Source organism: Pyxicephalus adspersus, chromosome 6 (assembly GCF_032062135.1).
Source record: "Pyxicephalus adspersus chromosome 6, UCB_Pads_2.0, whole genome shotgun sequence".
NCBI classification, from domain to species: Eukaryota; Metazoa; Chordata; class Amphibia; order Anura; family Pyxicephalidae; genus Pyxicephalus; species Pyxicephalus adspersus.
In genome coordinates, this window is record NC_092863.1 from 47,994,871 (window position 1) to 48,009,746 (window position 14,876).

General features: G+C 36.3%; 1 protein-coding gene across 4 annotated transcripts in view; it reads left to right on the forward strand.

Moving 5' to 3' along the window:
- Positions 1-14,876, forward strand: part of TANGO2 (transport and golgi organization 2 homolog) — a 74,538-nt gene that overhangs the window by 39,604 nt on the left and 20,058 nt on the right. For all 4 annotated transcript variants that reach the window (XM_072415685.1, XM_072415683.1, XM_072415684.1 and 1 more), the window contains 3 exons: positions 3,092-3,180; positions 3,412-3,531; positions 4,903-5,017. In XM_072415685.1, coding sequence (XP_072271786.1) covers positions 3,092-3,180; positions 3,412-3,531; positions 4,903-5,017 — 324 coding nt within the window. The remainder of the gene's footprint in view (positions 1-3,091; positions 3,181-3,411; positions 3,532-4,902; positions 5,018-14,876) is intronic.

A 14,876-nucleotide genomic window follows, 5' to 3' on the forward strand; every position in this document is an offset into this window, starting at 1 on the left:
TTAAAATATACTGAAGCCACAAAGCCAGCAAAATGGTGTCAGACTTAAATGTAAATCAGGCTGTCTTTGTGTTGGCAACGTCTATTAAATGCCTATTTTTTGGGATCCTGGTGCCTTAAATTTTAGACATGCTTATGAGACGAATGAGAGTTTTGCTAAAATCTGCAATAGAATTATCACTGGAAAAGAGACAGCTTTTCATTCGGAGCAATTTATTCTAAATAAGTAATCGGGGCAGGTTTTTTTTTACTTTAGAAAAGTAACATCAGGGTTCAACAAGCATTGAAATGACACACAAACATACCTGTAGATAAGGTGCTAGTGTTTGGTGTTATGTTGATCTTCATACAGTGTTGTTTCTATGTAAGTACAACCGATTTGCTGTTTGTTTTTTTATTGGTAATGAGGGGTTGTGTATTATCCACCTATACATAACACAATGGGCCTGATTCGTTAAAGCTCTAAGGCTGGAGAGTTTACACTTTCATCAGTGAAGCTGGGTGATTCAGCAAACCTGGAATGGATTTCCTCAAAATCATTTGCTAGCAAATGTTTGGAATCCTGGACTAGATCCATTCCAAGTTTTCTGGATCACCCAGCTTCACTGATAAAAGTGTAACCTCTCCACCCTTAGAGAGCTTTAATAAATCAGGCCCATTGTCTTAGGATTAGTTTAGGCGGACACTTCTTTTCGCATTTATAGGCTGCTGTTCCTGGATAGTTGACAGTCCAGCACCACTGATCAACAACTTCCCCCATGCTTCCCACATAGAAGATATTTGTCAACTGCCTTTGTTGTCCACACATTTTCATGTGTGGCATTCAGTTATCTTTTACCTATATTGAGTCTGAACTGATGTATTGTTTGCAGTTGTAGGCAGCTGATTACTATGATTTTGAGAACTGTGATGTGGACTGCAGACACATATAAGGCACAACTTATGGTTTTGTGTCCTCTTCAGTTTACATATCAACTTACTTAGGTGTGATGTCTGCAAAATTTGATTTATTGTTGCTCTGTACAGGATAAGAAGCACGTAGGAACCCCATTTGTTCTCCATGTATCAGGTTTAGAATGTCAGATAACTGTTAAAATAATGCCTGGATGCTGCATGGTAGGGGAGGGCAAAGTATTATAATGTATATTGCAGTGTACTTGCACTGCCACTGGGTTGTCAAAATTCCCCACACTAAATAAAGGACCATTTTTGTCTTTTGGGATTTATGGTTGAAATAGATTTTTTTTTTTGCATTGTGCAGTCAAAAATGTCTGCATTTAAAATTTCTCAACTGTGTGTTGGCCAATTCAAGCAAAAAAATTACTTAACTCTAATGGATTCTTTATAATGTAGAATAAACAAATGGCTGTAAAGTCCAGCTTCCAGGGTATAGTGCCTTTATGTCTCTACTAGCTACTATTGCCCTGATTTATTAAAGCTCTCCAAGGATGGAGAGGATATACTTTTATCAGTGAAGCTGGGTAATCCAGCAAACCTGCAAAAGGTCTGGTCAAAGATTCAAAATAGAAAATTACTTTAAAGAAATCCATTCCAGGTTTGCTGGAAGTGTGAGGAAGAGTAAAGGATGGCACAAAACACTTGTGTTCAATGGTCCAAAACGGCAACAGTTTCAACAGCAAGATTGCACAACTCAGTTTACCCCAGAGAGTGGCTATTTTCATATCTTCTACTGGGAATAGTCAGGCAGGGAGAAGATGGCATTTCTTTATGCGTACATAAAAAAAGTCAGCGCCAATCAAATCATTACATGACCATTGCTAGCTCATTTTGGCCAAACGTCCTTGTTTCATTATACTGTAACAATTTTCAGTTGTTAGTATGAGAATATCTTTTGTATATTACCAGCTGATTTCTTTCTCATGACCTTTCAAGGCATAACAACAACAACTTTCTTCTTATCAGGCCACTTCCATCCCAACAAGTGTGGGAAGGAGGACACAAGGGCACAGACCTGACCGTTTACACAAATTCACCTGTACAATACATGTATTTAGTATTCCGTGTTTCTTGTATTGAACTTGCTAAAAAAGATTAACTCTTAGGTAGCTCTCTAGTGGAAGATCACCATTCCTGCTACATATTTTATTACAATGTCTTACAATATTCCACCTAACCAGTTCCAGGTTTGTAGACCAATTTGTTGGAGCTGCTGTGCATATCAGTCTCTGACTGTTCTTGATGCCACCAGTCTTATTAAGATCTGCAGTTTAATTGGTATAGGATCTACATCAGGGGTCAGCAAACTCCGGCCTTTAGGCCAGATACGGCCTAGCCAGTAGTTTGTTCTGGTCTAATGCTCCCTGGCTGATCTGGCCTAATGCAGGCCGGCAACCCGTGGCTCCGGAGCCACAGGTTGCCGTCGGATCGGCCAGGGGGCGTTAGGAACTGTCAGAGAGCCGAACGGTAAATAGGGAAAGCTCCCTGAAGGTAAATCCCTCCCCTCCGCAATGCATACAGGGGAGCGCAATTTTACTTCAGGGGGCGTTCCCTGGTGGTGGGCGGAGCCTTTAGGGTGGGTTCGGCCTAGTGTGCTCCCGTCCACCCCATAGTGGCCAAAAAACTTTGCCGACCCCTGATCTACGTCATGTGATTTAGATGTGTATGCTGCTAAAAGCACCAACCCACGATCAAATACTAAAGAGCGAGGTAAAAGTGGTGGTGGTAGGAGGATTGCTTTTTTTTTTTTTTCGAAATTCAGCCTTAGTTATTTTTTTTTTTTTTTTTTTGTGAACATTTTTAATATTGCCCTTATATTGTTGGATCTACTTAGATTACACGTTTCTCCTGATATTTTCACACAAATCCAGGGAAAAAGTTTTTGTTACGTTGTCTGCATTAGACAGTTTAATAAAGGAGGTGTTTGGTAACTTTATGGTATTACTACTGCTTATATAATTGCTCGGGGAGCAGTTTTTATATTTCAGATGTAATTTTGTGGAATGATTTTATTGCTGTGTTATTGTAGCTGTAACATGTAATGATCCTATTTCAGGTTAAATTGTACTGTTTGTATTACATTGACTAAATGTACCATATGATAATAACCTGTCTTTTATATTTCTAACCTACAGACTTATCTTAGCAGCAAACCGAGATGAATTCTATCACCGACCTGCCAAGCCAGCTGATTTCTGGGGAACCAATAATGAAATCCTCAGTGGTTCGTATAAATATAGCAATGACTGACCATTTATTTTTCTTTATTCTTCTTCTCTGCTTCATTTATCATTTTATTGATCTGTTACTACTTGCCTTGCCTTTATCCCTGCAGGCAGTAAACTTAGTGTATGGTTGCTCTTAACCTAAAAACCTATCATCACTAGTATAGTGATAGAAGGTTCTTCCTACAATTCTTAACAATTTTTTCTATTGGTTGTTTTCTTTTTTGCAGGACTGGACATGGAGACTGGGAAGGAAGGAGGGACTTGGCTAGGGATTACTAAAAGAGGAAAGTTTGCAGTGCTTACTAACTATTTGCAACCTAAAATAGATGTAAATGCCAAGGGCAGAGGTAGGCCATTTAAACATTATTTGGTGAGGTCATAAGCCAAGTTTTAACATTTACATAGAGTGGATAGTTACTTATTATTTTTGAAAATGTAATGTTTAATGTTTTAGCATAAGGATAGGAACTGGTAGTATTGCTATCAGTTGCCATTTGTTTCATTGCATGTTCATTTTTTGGACACTTTAAGGCAACAGACACTTTTTTTTTGTATGAAGACAAAGTATATTCTGGATGTATATTCCACTTGTGTATTTTTATGTTTCTTAAGTATCCCCCCTTCTGTAAACCAATCATTTATTTGGAAATAATCCTTATGTTTTATACTGCTGGAAAGTGTAAGGGGCTTATTGATCCTAAGTCAGGAAATGTTTAGGACTTCAGAACGTTACGTTTCTTAATCTCTGTATCAGCATAGGTATGATGTTTTATAGATCATGGATTAAAACCTACTAGAGCTGATAACAGTAACGTAGATTGGTCTGTAGAGGTATTTTTACACCTATTTACAATTTTTTAATAGACAAAAAGAACCCATATCAGCTGCAAGTTTCAATGCTGCTTCCTATATTCTAAATTTACAACCTGGAACATGCACGACCTGGGAGTTCAAAGTATTTGGACTTCACTGTATGTATTTCAGGTCATTTACCTACTGGGTTAACAAGGATGATTGCTCCAGAACAATCACCTTTAAAAAAAAAAAAAGTCTGCAATGACTTTCCTAAATTATTCTTTATTCACAATTTTTCCTATACTAATAAGAGATGTGGTGCTTAGTTAATAGAGAAGCTAGGATTTGATATTACCCTTCCAAAATGCTCCTGATCCCATGATAATTGTAAAGTATACACAAGATTTTTTCCTAACTGATTACCTGCCCTTTAAAGTATGTTTTTCATTATAAATAACTAAATAATGGAGTTTAAAAATCAAAAGCAGACATCCTTAGGTGCCTTCTCCCACCATTACAAATGTTCTCAGGTGCCTTGGGTGTTTTGTACACATTCACATGCAATTTGGTAATTAAATGTCAATGGAAAAAATGTGGGAGGATTTTGAATCAGTTTAGTGTTTAGTTTTAAACACTAAAATGTAATGTTGAAATGTGAATTTGGAAATTGCACCCCCTGAGCTTGAATAATTATGTGAGTGTATATGTGGGTGTTTCAGTGTTCCTGTATTTTTTTTGTAATCTTGGTTAACTAGTTTTATACCAGGATAGGTGTAGATGATGAAATGTTGTTGCAAATTGACCAGCAAACTAAATCAATACTATGTAATATGTATGTATTTATTAGAGAACTGATTAGTAAGCTTGGATATATCCTTGGAGTTAATCCAAATTCTTCTTATTTATTATCTTTTTTTCCCCAGGTCAGCTGGTGGCTAACTTTTTGACCTCTGATCTGGATAGCTTTTCTTACTTGAAAAAGGTTTCTGAAGAAGGACATCTTTACAATGCATTTAACCTGGTTGCAGCAGACTTTAAGTAGGTCTTAGTAACTATTTTTTATAGAGTTCTATGAGCACATCCTTGCCATATATCTGGCAAATATTTATGGTACAGATAGTAAAAGAAAAGAAAAACCTTAGTATCTCTTTGTTAGCATAGGGTAAGAGTGTTGGAGTGGACCTGCATTTATCAAACAATAGGGTGTTTACCAGAAAAATGTCATTATTTCTACACAAATAATGCTACTTTTCTGCTCATCATATTTTATAAAGTTGTGATAGAATGTAAAAAAACACTTTTGGTACCTGTAAGGTAATTACTATTTTCAGAACTGAAAGCTGTGATTGCAAAATCCACAAGTGACAATCAATCACTTTAATATTGTTGTATAACTGTTGCCATTTTGAAAGCAGAGAAAGCCATGAACCACAATGGAGATCATAGGTGTTTCAAGCACCGTATCACTGTTTTTGCCATTTATAATTGCTATAAGCAGACATATGATTTACAAATGCGTTCTGTTTTGTGCCATTTATGGAACTCTACTAGATTGTAAGCTCTTCGGGGCAGGGTCCTCTCCTCCTGTATCACTGTCTGTATTAGTCTGTCATTTGCAATCCCTATTTAATGTACAGCGCTGCGTAATATGTTGGCGCTATATAAATCCTGTTTATTAATAATAATAATAATAATAATAACTCTTTAGCTGGCAACTGACCTTTGAATGGTAGAGCTTTGTAAATACAATTATATTTTTTATTTTAACAGAGTAGCAAATGTGGTAAAATCAGCCCCTATCAGGTAAATTTATTTGCGTTTTGTGTCCCACAGAGAAGGTTTCCTTTATTTCCTCTTCTCAAGGTTCTACAGGAAATAGGAGCATCTGTCTAAAGGGAAAATAATTCTGGTAGTGATTAATCATGGTACAGGTACCCCCGTTATAAGATTTTTCCTCACTTTTTGCTTTAGTAACAGCTATTGGATTATTTCTCCTAGCTCTCTTTCATAGTCATAGTGGTCGCAAAGACAAATAGAGGGGTGAACTTCTGCTGTGGGAACACAAACCGCAATAAAACCTGAAAAGGGTTTAACCCTTCCCTCTTCTATTCATAAGTAAATAAAAAAAAAAAGATTATATTTACCCACAGCCTGTGCCTTGGATTTAAGAGTCTCAAACGAAACACAGGCATTTATTTATTTTATTTCTACTACCAGTCCTTGTAGACACCACAGAGTGCCTCAACTTTATAACAAGTGTAACCTTAGAACCGCTACAGGCCAGATCAGATTCTGTTCTGTTTCGTTGCCTTATGCTAGTCATAAAAATATCTTGAATACCTTTGTGTTTTTTCCCTCAGTCGGGCTCATGTTCACCAGGCTTTTTTTCGGGTGCTTGTAGACTGGGCTGCAGGCAAGTTTCTCCTAAATATTTGGTGTGGTGGTGTTCAGATCCTTTTTTATTGGGTATTTATACAGGATCAGACTCGGGGGCACGCAGATATGATAAAAGCATCTATAGAGATTTTGTTGCGAAGTTAGTAACTTTCACAATGTGAAAGCATCACTTGATTTACTGCACAAGTGAATGGTTTACCGTATTGCAAAAAATATATAATTGACATTATGGCTATGTAGCAAAGTTCATAAACATATTATAACACAAACCTATGGGTGCTAGGTAAAATACAAACAAATTCTATAAGGAACTGGTACAAAATGGTATGTTTGCAGCATGAATTCAAATATAATTTATTAATCTCACTCAAGGATTTCACTAATAGTTATCATGGCCAGTCTGTTAATCCACCAAACTTCCCTGTGTTTGAGAACACTTATGCGATCGCCCCCCTCACTTGTCTGTCTGAACCTTATTGAGACCCGTAAACCACAATTCATTAACTTTGTGACACTTTTGAGTAATATGTCGCTAAACAGGTATCCCTGGTTGTTACTGACATTATCGAAAACCTCTGTTAAGCCCGTCTTTGATCGTTTGTGTGTTTTTTTCCGCATAAATTAAACCACGAGGGCAAGGGAGAGTGTAAACCACAAATGATGACTGACAAGTAAGTGATTCCTGATGCTGTATAGTTTCTCAATAGAGGGATGTGTGAATACATTCTCTGTTTAGCATTGGAGAACTCTAGATGCAGTTCAAACAAAGAAATGAGCCATAACTTTTAGGTTCAAAAAATATGGCCATGGTTTCCTTCCAAATTACTAAGACGTGATAATACCAATCACTCTTTCAGACTGCAGATGAGTCTAAAAGACTAAATTGTGATAACAAGCTATTCACCTTGGTTTTTTTTCTAGTTAGGCCATCTGCATGAATAGTATTTGGTAATGACATATGCTTGTGCAGACTGGAAGAGGGCTTCAGGGTACCCAGAAGACCAAAGGTCAAGTGGCTTAACACTGGTTCTTGTTTCCATATGGTACCTGTTTCCATATATATATATATATATATATATATATATATATATATATATATATATATATATATATAATTTATTTATATTACCGAGAATAATCTCAATGATAATGATTTACAGTTTATAGTTCTTGATGAGGAAGTTTAGAGAGACAAATTGCATCAGTAAAGGGGAAGTTTGGTAGATTACCAGACAAGCATTTAAATGCCAACAGATGTAATAGAAGTTATGATTTATTCTTGTATTTGTGAAATCTTGAGCAGTGTTATAAAGATATGTTTATACATTTTGTTTTATCTGGGTTTTTTAAGATATCACCTTAATATTATTAATAATAATATTAATATTAATGTTAATATTCTCTATGCACATATGGTGAAGGAGTTTTCTTATGTCTTATGTAATGCAATTTCCACGGTCCAAGAAATGTGACAGACCGCAACGCAAACATATTGTGTGTGTGTGTATATATGTGTGTATATATATATGTGTGTGTATATATACACACACAATAAATAAAAATCAAAGGACATCTAATAAACATGGCTGTCAAGACTGAAATGGCCATTGTATTGAAGAGAACCTTACCTGTTTGGACTAAATAATCTGTTTCACCTTTTTATGAGGATATTATTATTAGTTGTATCTAATTGTCTAATTGTTAGAGTTTGCATGTCTGATATGGTCAGGCATTTACATTCTCTGTGTGAACTTAAAGGTACACCTCATTCAGGGATAAACATTTTACATCTAAACTAAAAAAAAAGGCTTCAGTTCCTCACATTTCAAGCAATCCTTTTGTTCAACCCACTGAATTAAAGCTGAAAGTCTGCAGTTCAACTGCATCTAAGTTGTTTCATTTAAAATTAATTGTGGTAATGTACAGAACCAAAATTAGAAAAATTTGTCTCTGTCCAAATATTTATGGACCTAACTGTATGTGCCTAATTAGCCTGAGAGCTTTGCCTGAAGATACTGACTGGACAGTGACAGTACACATGATCTCCAGGCATGGAAAGGAAACTGGAACTATCGGTTGTTAGGCTGAATATGACTCCCCCCCCACACACACACACACACACTTCACTTTATGCATTTTTAGTGTTAGGACAGCTGAAGAAAACATGCTTAGCAGGCTTTAGGTATATGCAGTATCCTTTTAAGGAGACTCCGTAATTACTAATCATATAAAGACAGGCACATGGAGGTTCCAGCACATATTTGTAGCAGTCTCTCAAACACCCTCATCATAGATATTCCTTGAATAGTTCTGAAAGGCAAACCTCCAACCCATTCAGGTAGTCACATTACTATGGTCAAAAGGAATGTTTAGTAGGAAAGCAGAGGGGGGCAATATAAGAAGGGTGGTGAAGCTCCGCTAGAGTGGATTGGGATTTGTTTTCAACAGAGGACTATGGGAAGCTATTGAGTCTCTTTTCTAAGTCTAGAAGCCTGCACTTCATACCTAATTGAAGTTTGATTTTCCTTGATTGCAAGTTCTTCATTGCAGAAAGGGGCAGGCTATGTCTCTTATTCAATAAAACAAGTTTACCTGCTTGGTCATGATTATTTAACTGAACTCATCCCTCCTTGCTCCTTCACCAGCACCAACATTATCCTGGTCCTCTCCTGGGTTCAGAATCTCTGGCCATCCTAATTGGCCAGGCTTGAATGATGTAACTCTGGCTCATGTGCATGCAAATGTATTCATTCCCAGCAGCCAGGTATAGCTCTGTAAACATTATAGATAAGATTGAGAACAGTGCCTAGCGCTAATACCATAGCCATGTGTATATCGCTAAATTAAAGAATCAAAGGGTTTAGTACTACCTCAATTCTAGCCATGAGAGAAAGGCATCAGAATACACAATGCATTGCAGCATCCTGTGTGTGGATGGTACTATGTACCCGAAGACCAGTCAGAGTTCCCGTTCTGAACCCTGTCTACAGCCAAAGGTGGATATATTGGGCTGTTGAGTATCAGAAATGGACCACAGAGTTATGAAACATTTAATGTTTTCCCCCATGCATAAGGCAAGGTGCATATGCATCATTTAACTGGGGAATACATGGCAACAGGATGGGAAAAAGGGAGGTTGACCGAGCCAATGTGACTTAAAAGATCTGCTTCTAACTGCTTAGTTTGAGAATGTTTACATTAAAATATGTATATTTAAAGTTTGATATGTATAATAATATTCCACAAGATGTGTGAACACATGATAGAAAGATTGTGGAAAAAACATGCAAGTTCAGACTGGTTGGGTGTGCAGGTTTATATACTTAGCACACATTCCCATAGAAGCAATGCTGATCAGCCAAAAATAAAACCCCCATTGGGTGGCCCACTGTTGCCGTGTGTCCAGAAGTTAGAAAGTGCTTATGGGTATCTATCCATATTAGTTAAACACAGGGGATGATCATTTAAGTCTGTGGGAACTTTTTTGTCTGTCATTTTACGTTTCAGAGATGGGAGGAAGTGTGAGAACAATCAACTTTATTGCCAAATATTTTATATTTTAATGTCATTATTTGACCTTTATTACAGTCAATTAAAGAGAATTACCAGCAATAGGAATTCTTCATGTCTGAGCAGAAGCAGACACAGCATATATGTCAGCATCCTCACGTTGGTCCAGTAGGTAACTTAGTTTTAGGATGTGATCGATTGTAATGATCTAGTTTGGTGAAAATGAATACACAATGGGCCCATTGATGAACATAGCTCATGATACTTCCATACTACTTCCATACTTTATATGGTCTGACAGTACATGTGTGGGTGAGATGCAAAGGACAGATTGAGAGATGTCATAATGATTTATAGGGAGGGGGTAGCTTTAATAAAGAAGTTACAGTCCTGTTGGATTCCTTTGATACATGATAATAGCGTTGGAATGAATGAGAGCAGTTCAAATTCTTTATTTGGGAGGCGTTTCAACTTTGTGTGGGTGCAATTTTTCATGAGCTCCATGCCACTGAACCACTAGATTTGAATAGGAATGTTTTCCAAAACACATTAGAAAGCCAGTGCAAGGCAGTTGATAGTGTCCTGAAGAACAGCAGATGACTTATAATTTCACCCTCCTTCCTAATGTTTCCATGTGCATAGTGGTTAAAATTTAGTGATAGGAAATGGTAAAACCGTTCTCTGTGCCTGTTAAAAGATAAACTACCCAATTGGCCTCAATGATTTCTACATCACTGATACAAAAGTAAGGCCACAGAAGTTTCTGTCTGCTTACTCTTCCCAGGTCACTAATTTTAGAGAACTGAAACAAAGTGATCAGCATGACAAATCCCATATTTGGAGAGGAAGTTCAATATTAGTAGTCCGTGTTTCTCTCATGACAAGTTTACCTGGCCTAGTGCTGGGATCAGTGTTGGAGGCATTGGGCATGTAGTCCTTTCCTAGGGCTAGGATCACTGTTCAGGCACCATTTCTGAGCTTCTGGCTCTGACTTAATGTCAATCCCCTAATTATCTTTGCAAAAGCCATTGTTCATGTGACTGGCCTCCAGTTAAGCACAGATTTTGGTCGTTAAGCTAGATTAGTTTGGTGTAGTTTTGAGTATTTTCATGTTTTTTAATTTTGTTTTTGCTAAGCTTCAAAAGAAGGCTAAATTTAAATATATGTACATTCCATCTTTAATATTTGTAAACACCTGCTCTCTTCACAGTACCCAATGGAGCTACATTCAATTACTCTTCTATGAAAGCATTTAAAATCATGTTAATGAGTGGTGGTCTCAAGATAAAACTGCATCTAGAAAGAGACCAGAACTGAAACTGAAGCATCATACCTAGGGACGGGGAAACATAGGAAGCAGCAGATACAGATGTTAAGAACTGCTGTCCTGCAGGCTGAAACAGTCTGTTTGGCTTGTACGGTGGAGGGGCTTTAGGGGACTAAGGATCACTAAGTAGCGGAATCTCAGAGCAGATGGTAAATATTTACACTCCTTTTCACACTGAATGACTATTCGCACCAAATAACACGGGGTATAAAAAGCTCATAGAATATCACTATGTTACTGAAAATTCAGCTTCCTTGCTAGAAATATCAGCTTCCTAGCTAGTATTTTAGTATTGTTGAATACTTAGTGCAAATAGCTTAAAATGCTAAACATAATTATTATTATTACACAGTATTTATATAGCGACAACATATTACGCAGCGCTCTATACGTCTATAGTCATATCACTAGCTGTCCCTCAAAGGGGCTCACAATCTAATGTCCCTACCATAGTCATATGTCTTTAAAACAGTCTAAAGTCAATTTTTGGGAAGCCAAAAAAACCTAACTGCATGTTTTTGGATTGTGGGAGGAAAACCTGAGTACCGGGAGGAAACCCACACTAACACGGGAAGAAGTGCCGTCTGCCATCTGACATCTATGGTTGCATTGAACTAATTTTAGAACCTGCTGGGAGGGAGATTATTTTTTATTATGCCCTTTTTTTAAATTATGTTTATTATGTATATGTAAAACCTTAGAATGAAAAGAGGCTGTCATTTTTCCCCCCTGATGACTGTATTTCAAATCTTAGATGTGGTTACTGCATTATTATAAATTTGGGCTACCAGCATTTTCTGCAAGTACAGAAAAAAAGTGATCAAGCCAAAAAACAAGACACCATATCATTTCTGGTGTATTTAAATAAAATCAGAAACAGTATTATCAGCTTTTACAATTAGTGAGTGTAACTTACAACACATTTGTAATGACATTACTTTGAGTGTCCATTACCCCCTACAACAGAAGTTTGTTACTGGTAGGGTCATCGGGTCAAAATAAATAAACAAAAACAAAATAGAATTAATCTCAGCCACCACATCTAGAGACTTGTAATCTGCAATAATATATATTTTTTTAACTTGAAAAGACAAATCAGACTTTCACATGTACTGGAGGTACCCACTCTTCCTCCTGTCCAGCCAAACGTCGCTTTTAAGTGGGGCACCTTGGTTTGAATACAACATGTGAAAATGGATATTCCTGAACATAGCTAATATACTTTAACCAAATGCAGGACATTGGAAAACTATGTCAGCTAGAAAACAATCTTTGCTTATATGTTTCGGCATATGCGGTCTTAGAACTGTTATACAAATATGATTAAGTAATGTGAACTTCCATGAGTTATAACAGCCTAAATAGTTTACACTGACTAACAGGCTAATGTATTACTCAGCATCCTAAAACGTCACTAATAAAAATAAATTTCCAAAAATACTCTGCTCCACCAGTCGTAGAGTCCATAGGCTTTGTTTTCATTGCAGTATAAACTAGCTTGTTTGTAAGACCTGAATGTTAACATGTGCTTACTTTAACAAAAGATGTACCTGTTCAATATATACTGAAGCTAAATTATATTTATAAATTGTGACCTGTTAGGTACATTCAGTGACTTTTGTAGGTGGAATCTATCACTAGTAATTAAGAATTCAATTACTGGTTATCAGTTCTAGTAAGCATATAATAGGTCAGATCTTTTTTTTTTTTTTTTTGCCGTAACCCATGGTTTATATTGTGTGTAGATCCACTAACTTCTGTAAATCTAATTTTACCTCCACCAAGAATATTGTAATATATACTTCGGTTTTTCAATAACCTGTGTTCCAAATTGATTTGCAGTCAAAGGCTGCCTGCAGCTCATAAAACACAAGTGAAGATGCAAAATCTGTTGGCAAACAGGAGCTGTTGTTTGGACCATTTAAATGCATGTAATGAATTCTGCTGCTCACTCACATCAATGCTAACCAGATTACGACTTTCTCATAAAATGCCTTGCACAGGCTGTAAAATAGTCACCAACACTAAGGATTTTCTTCCTTTTGATAAATGTGGATTTTTTGAATGGGTTCTAAATTTATCAACTCTGTAGTTATTCCAAACACGTGACAGTTAACTGAAATTGGATGTGTCATTTACAGTGTTACACACCTGTTGATTGTTAATCCAGATTTTAGGCTGAAAACAAATCTAGATGAAATAAACAGTGTAATATGCTTTATATAAACATATATACTGCTAGTAGAAGTAATACTATTTCCTTGACTTTAACAAAGATAATATCACTGACTGATTAAAGGAGGTTACAGCATTTGTAATTTGTGTACAGTCTATATATCACAGAGTATACATGTACTGATATTAGTTGGGATAGCATTACAAATATGCACAAAATGTGAATTTGAATGTGTTTAAGCCATGCTGCTGCTTTATAGTGTTGTCACTAGGAGTAAAGAGAAGTTCTAAAAGTAAAAAGCCAGTATCAATCACCATAGATCACCATAGGTTTACTGCTTCCTGTTCACCAAGAACAAAAGTAGAGATCACATCCAGTTCAATCACCATAGATAGGTTTACTGCTTCCTATTCACCAAGAACAAAAGTAGAGGCCACATCCAGTTGTAAAATCCATGTGGCACTATGGAAAGCTTGTCCTTTGTGATACAACTAATATTAGTTACTAAAATATTAATTTCATCACCCACTGTTACACAAAAAACATTCTACTGGGTAGAATGACCTCACCTACATGTCCTTTATTGAATCAAGCAAAGGGTTATGGCTATAGTTTGGAGCTTAACTATATTACATACAATTGCACAATCATAGAAAGATGGATTGATAATAATACCTCCTGAATATTCACAAAGAAAATGAATTTCCACAGTCTTGACAATGCAGTTTTCAACACTTCACAACCATGCGTTTAGAAATACTTTACAGAATATCATTACCGAATATTATTACTTAGTAGTTTTTTGTTATTATTAGACTTAATATTTCTGTTGGCTCAGTTTTGCTAACCATTAAAAGCATGGCAGTGCAACTTCCTGATGCATGAATAGTGCCCATTAGTTCACTGAGGCTTATAACAAAGAACTCTGCTGGGAGGAATATAGTAAACATAGTTATTGTTAAATGTGTCTGCAAACAGGAGCCCGTATGCGTATGCAGAAAAGTCCTTATACTTTAATTAGATAAATATTGGCATCTAGACAAAAACAGCCTGAGAATACACATTGCTACATGGCAGAATATTTAATGATGGCTTTATGGGTATTTAGTTTATTAAAACACTTAGCAGCAAGAAATGAGCTCTGTATACTTTATTTGTCTTGTTATTTCTTTCTTTCATGCTGCATTTGTTTGCACTAAATTATGTTACAAACCTTTGAATTTACCATTTTAAAAAATCGCAGTTATGCTCATAGGTTTTTTAATATACAACAACAACATTTATTTTGCACAGCAACCTAAAACCTTAACACATATGTCAAGCTAAAATTAGAAAAACTAATTAGGAAAAAAATTACATCTTTTCATACATGCACATTTGGTTATGTTTTATTTCTTTGACCATGCTGCATGTACTGAAAAATATATATACATAAACTGGAAGCCACGTGGTTACATTTTGGTTAGTCTTTTGGCCTAAAATGGTTG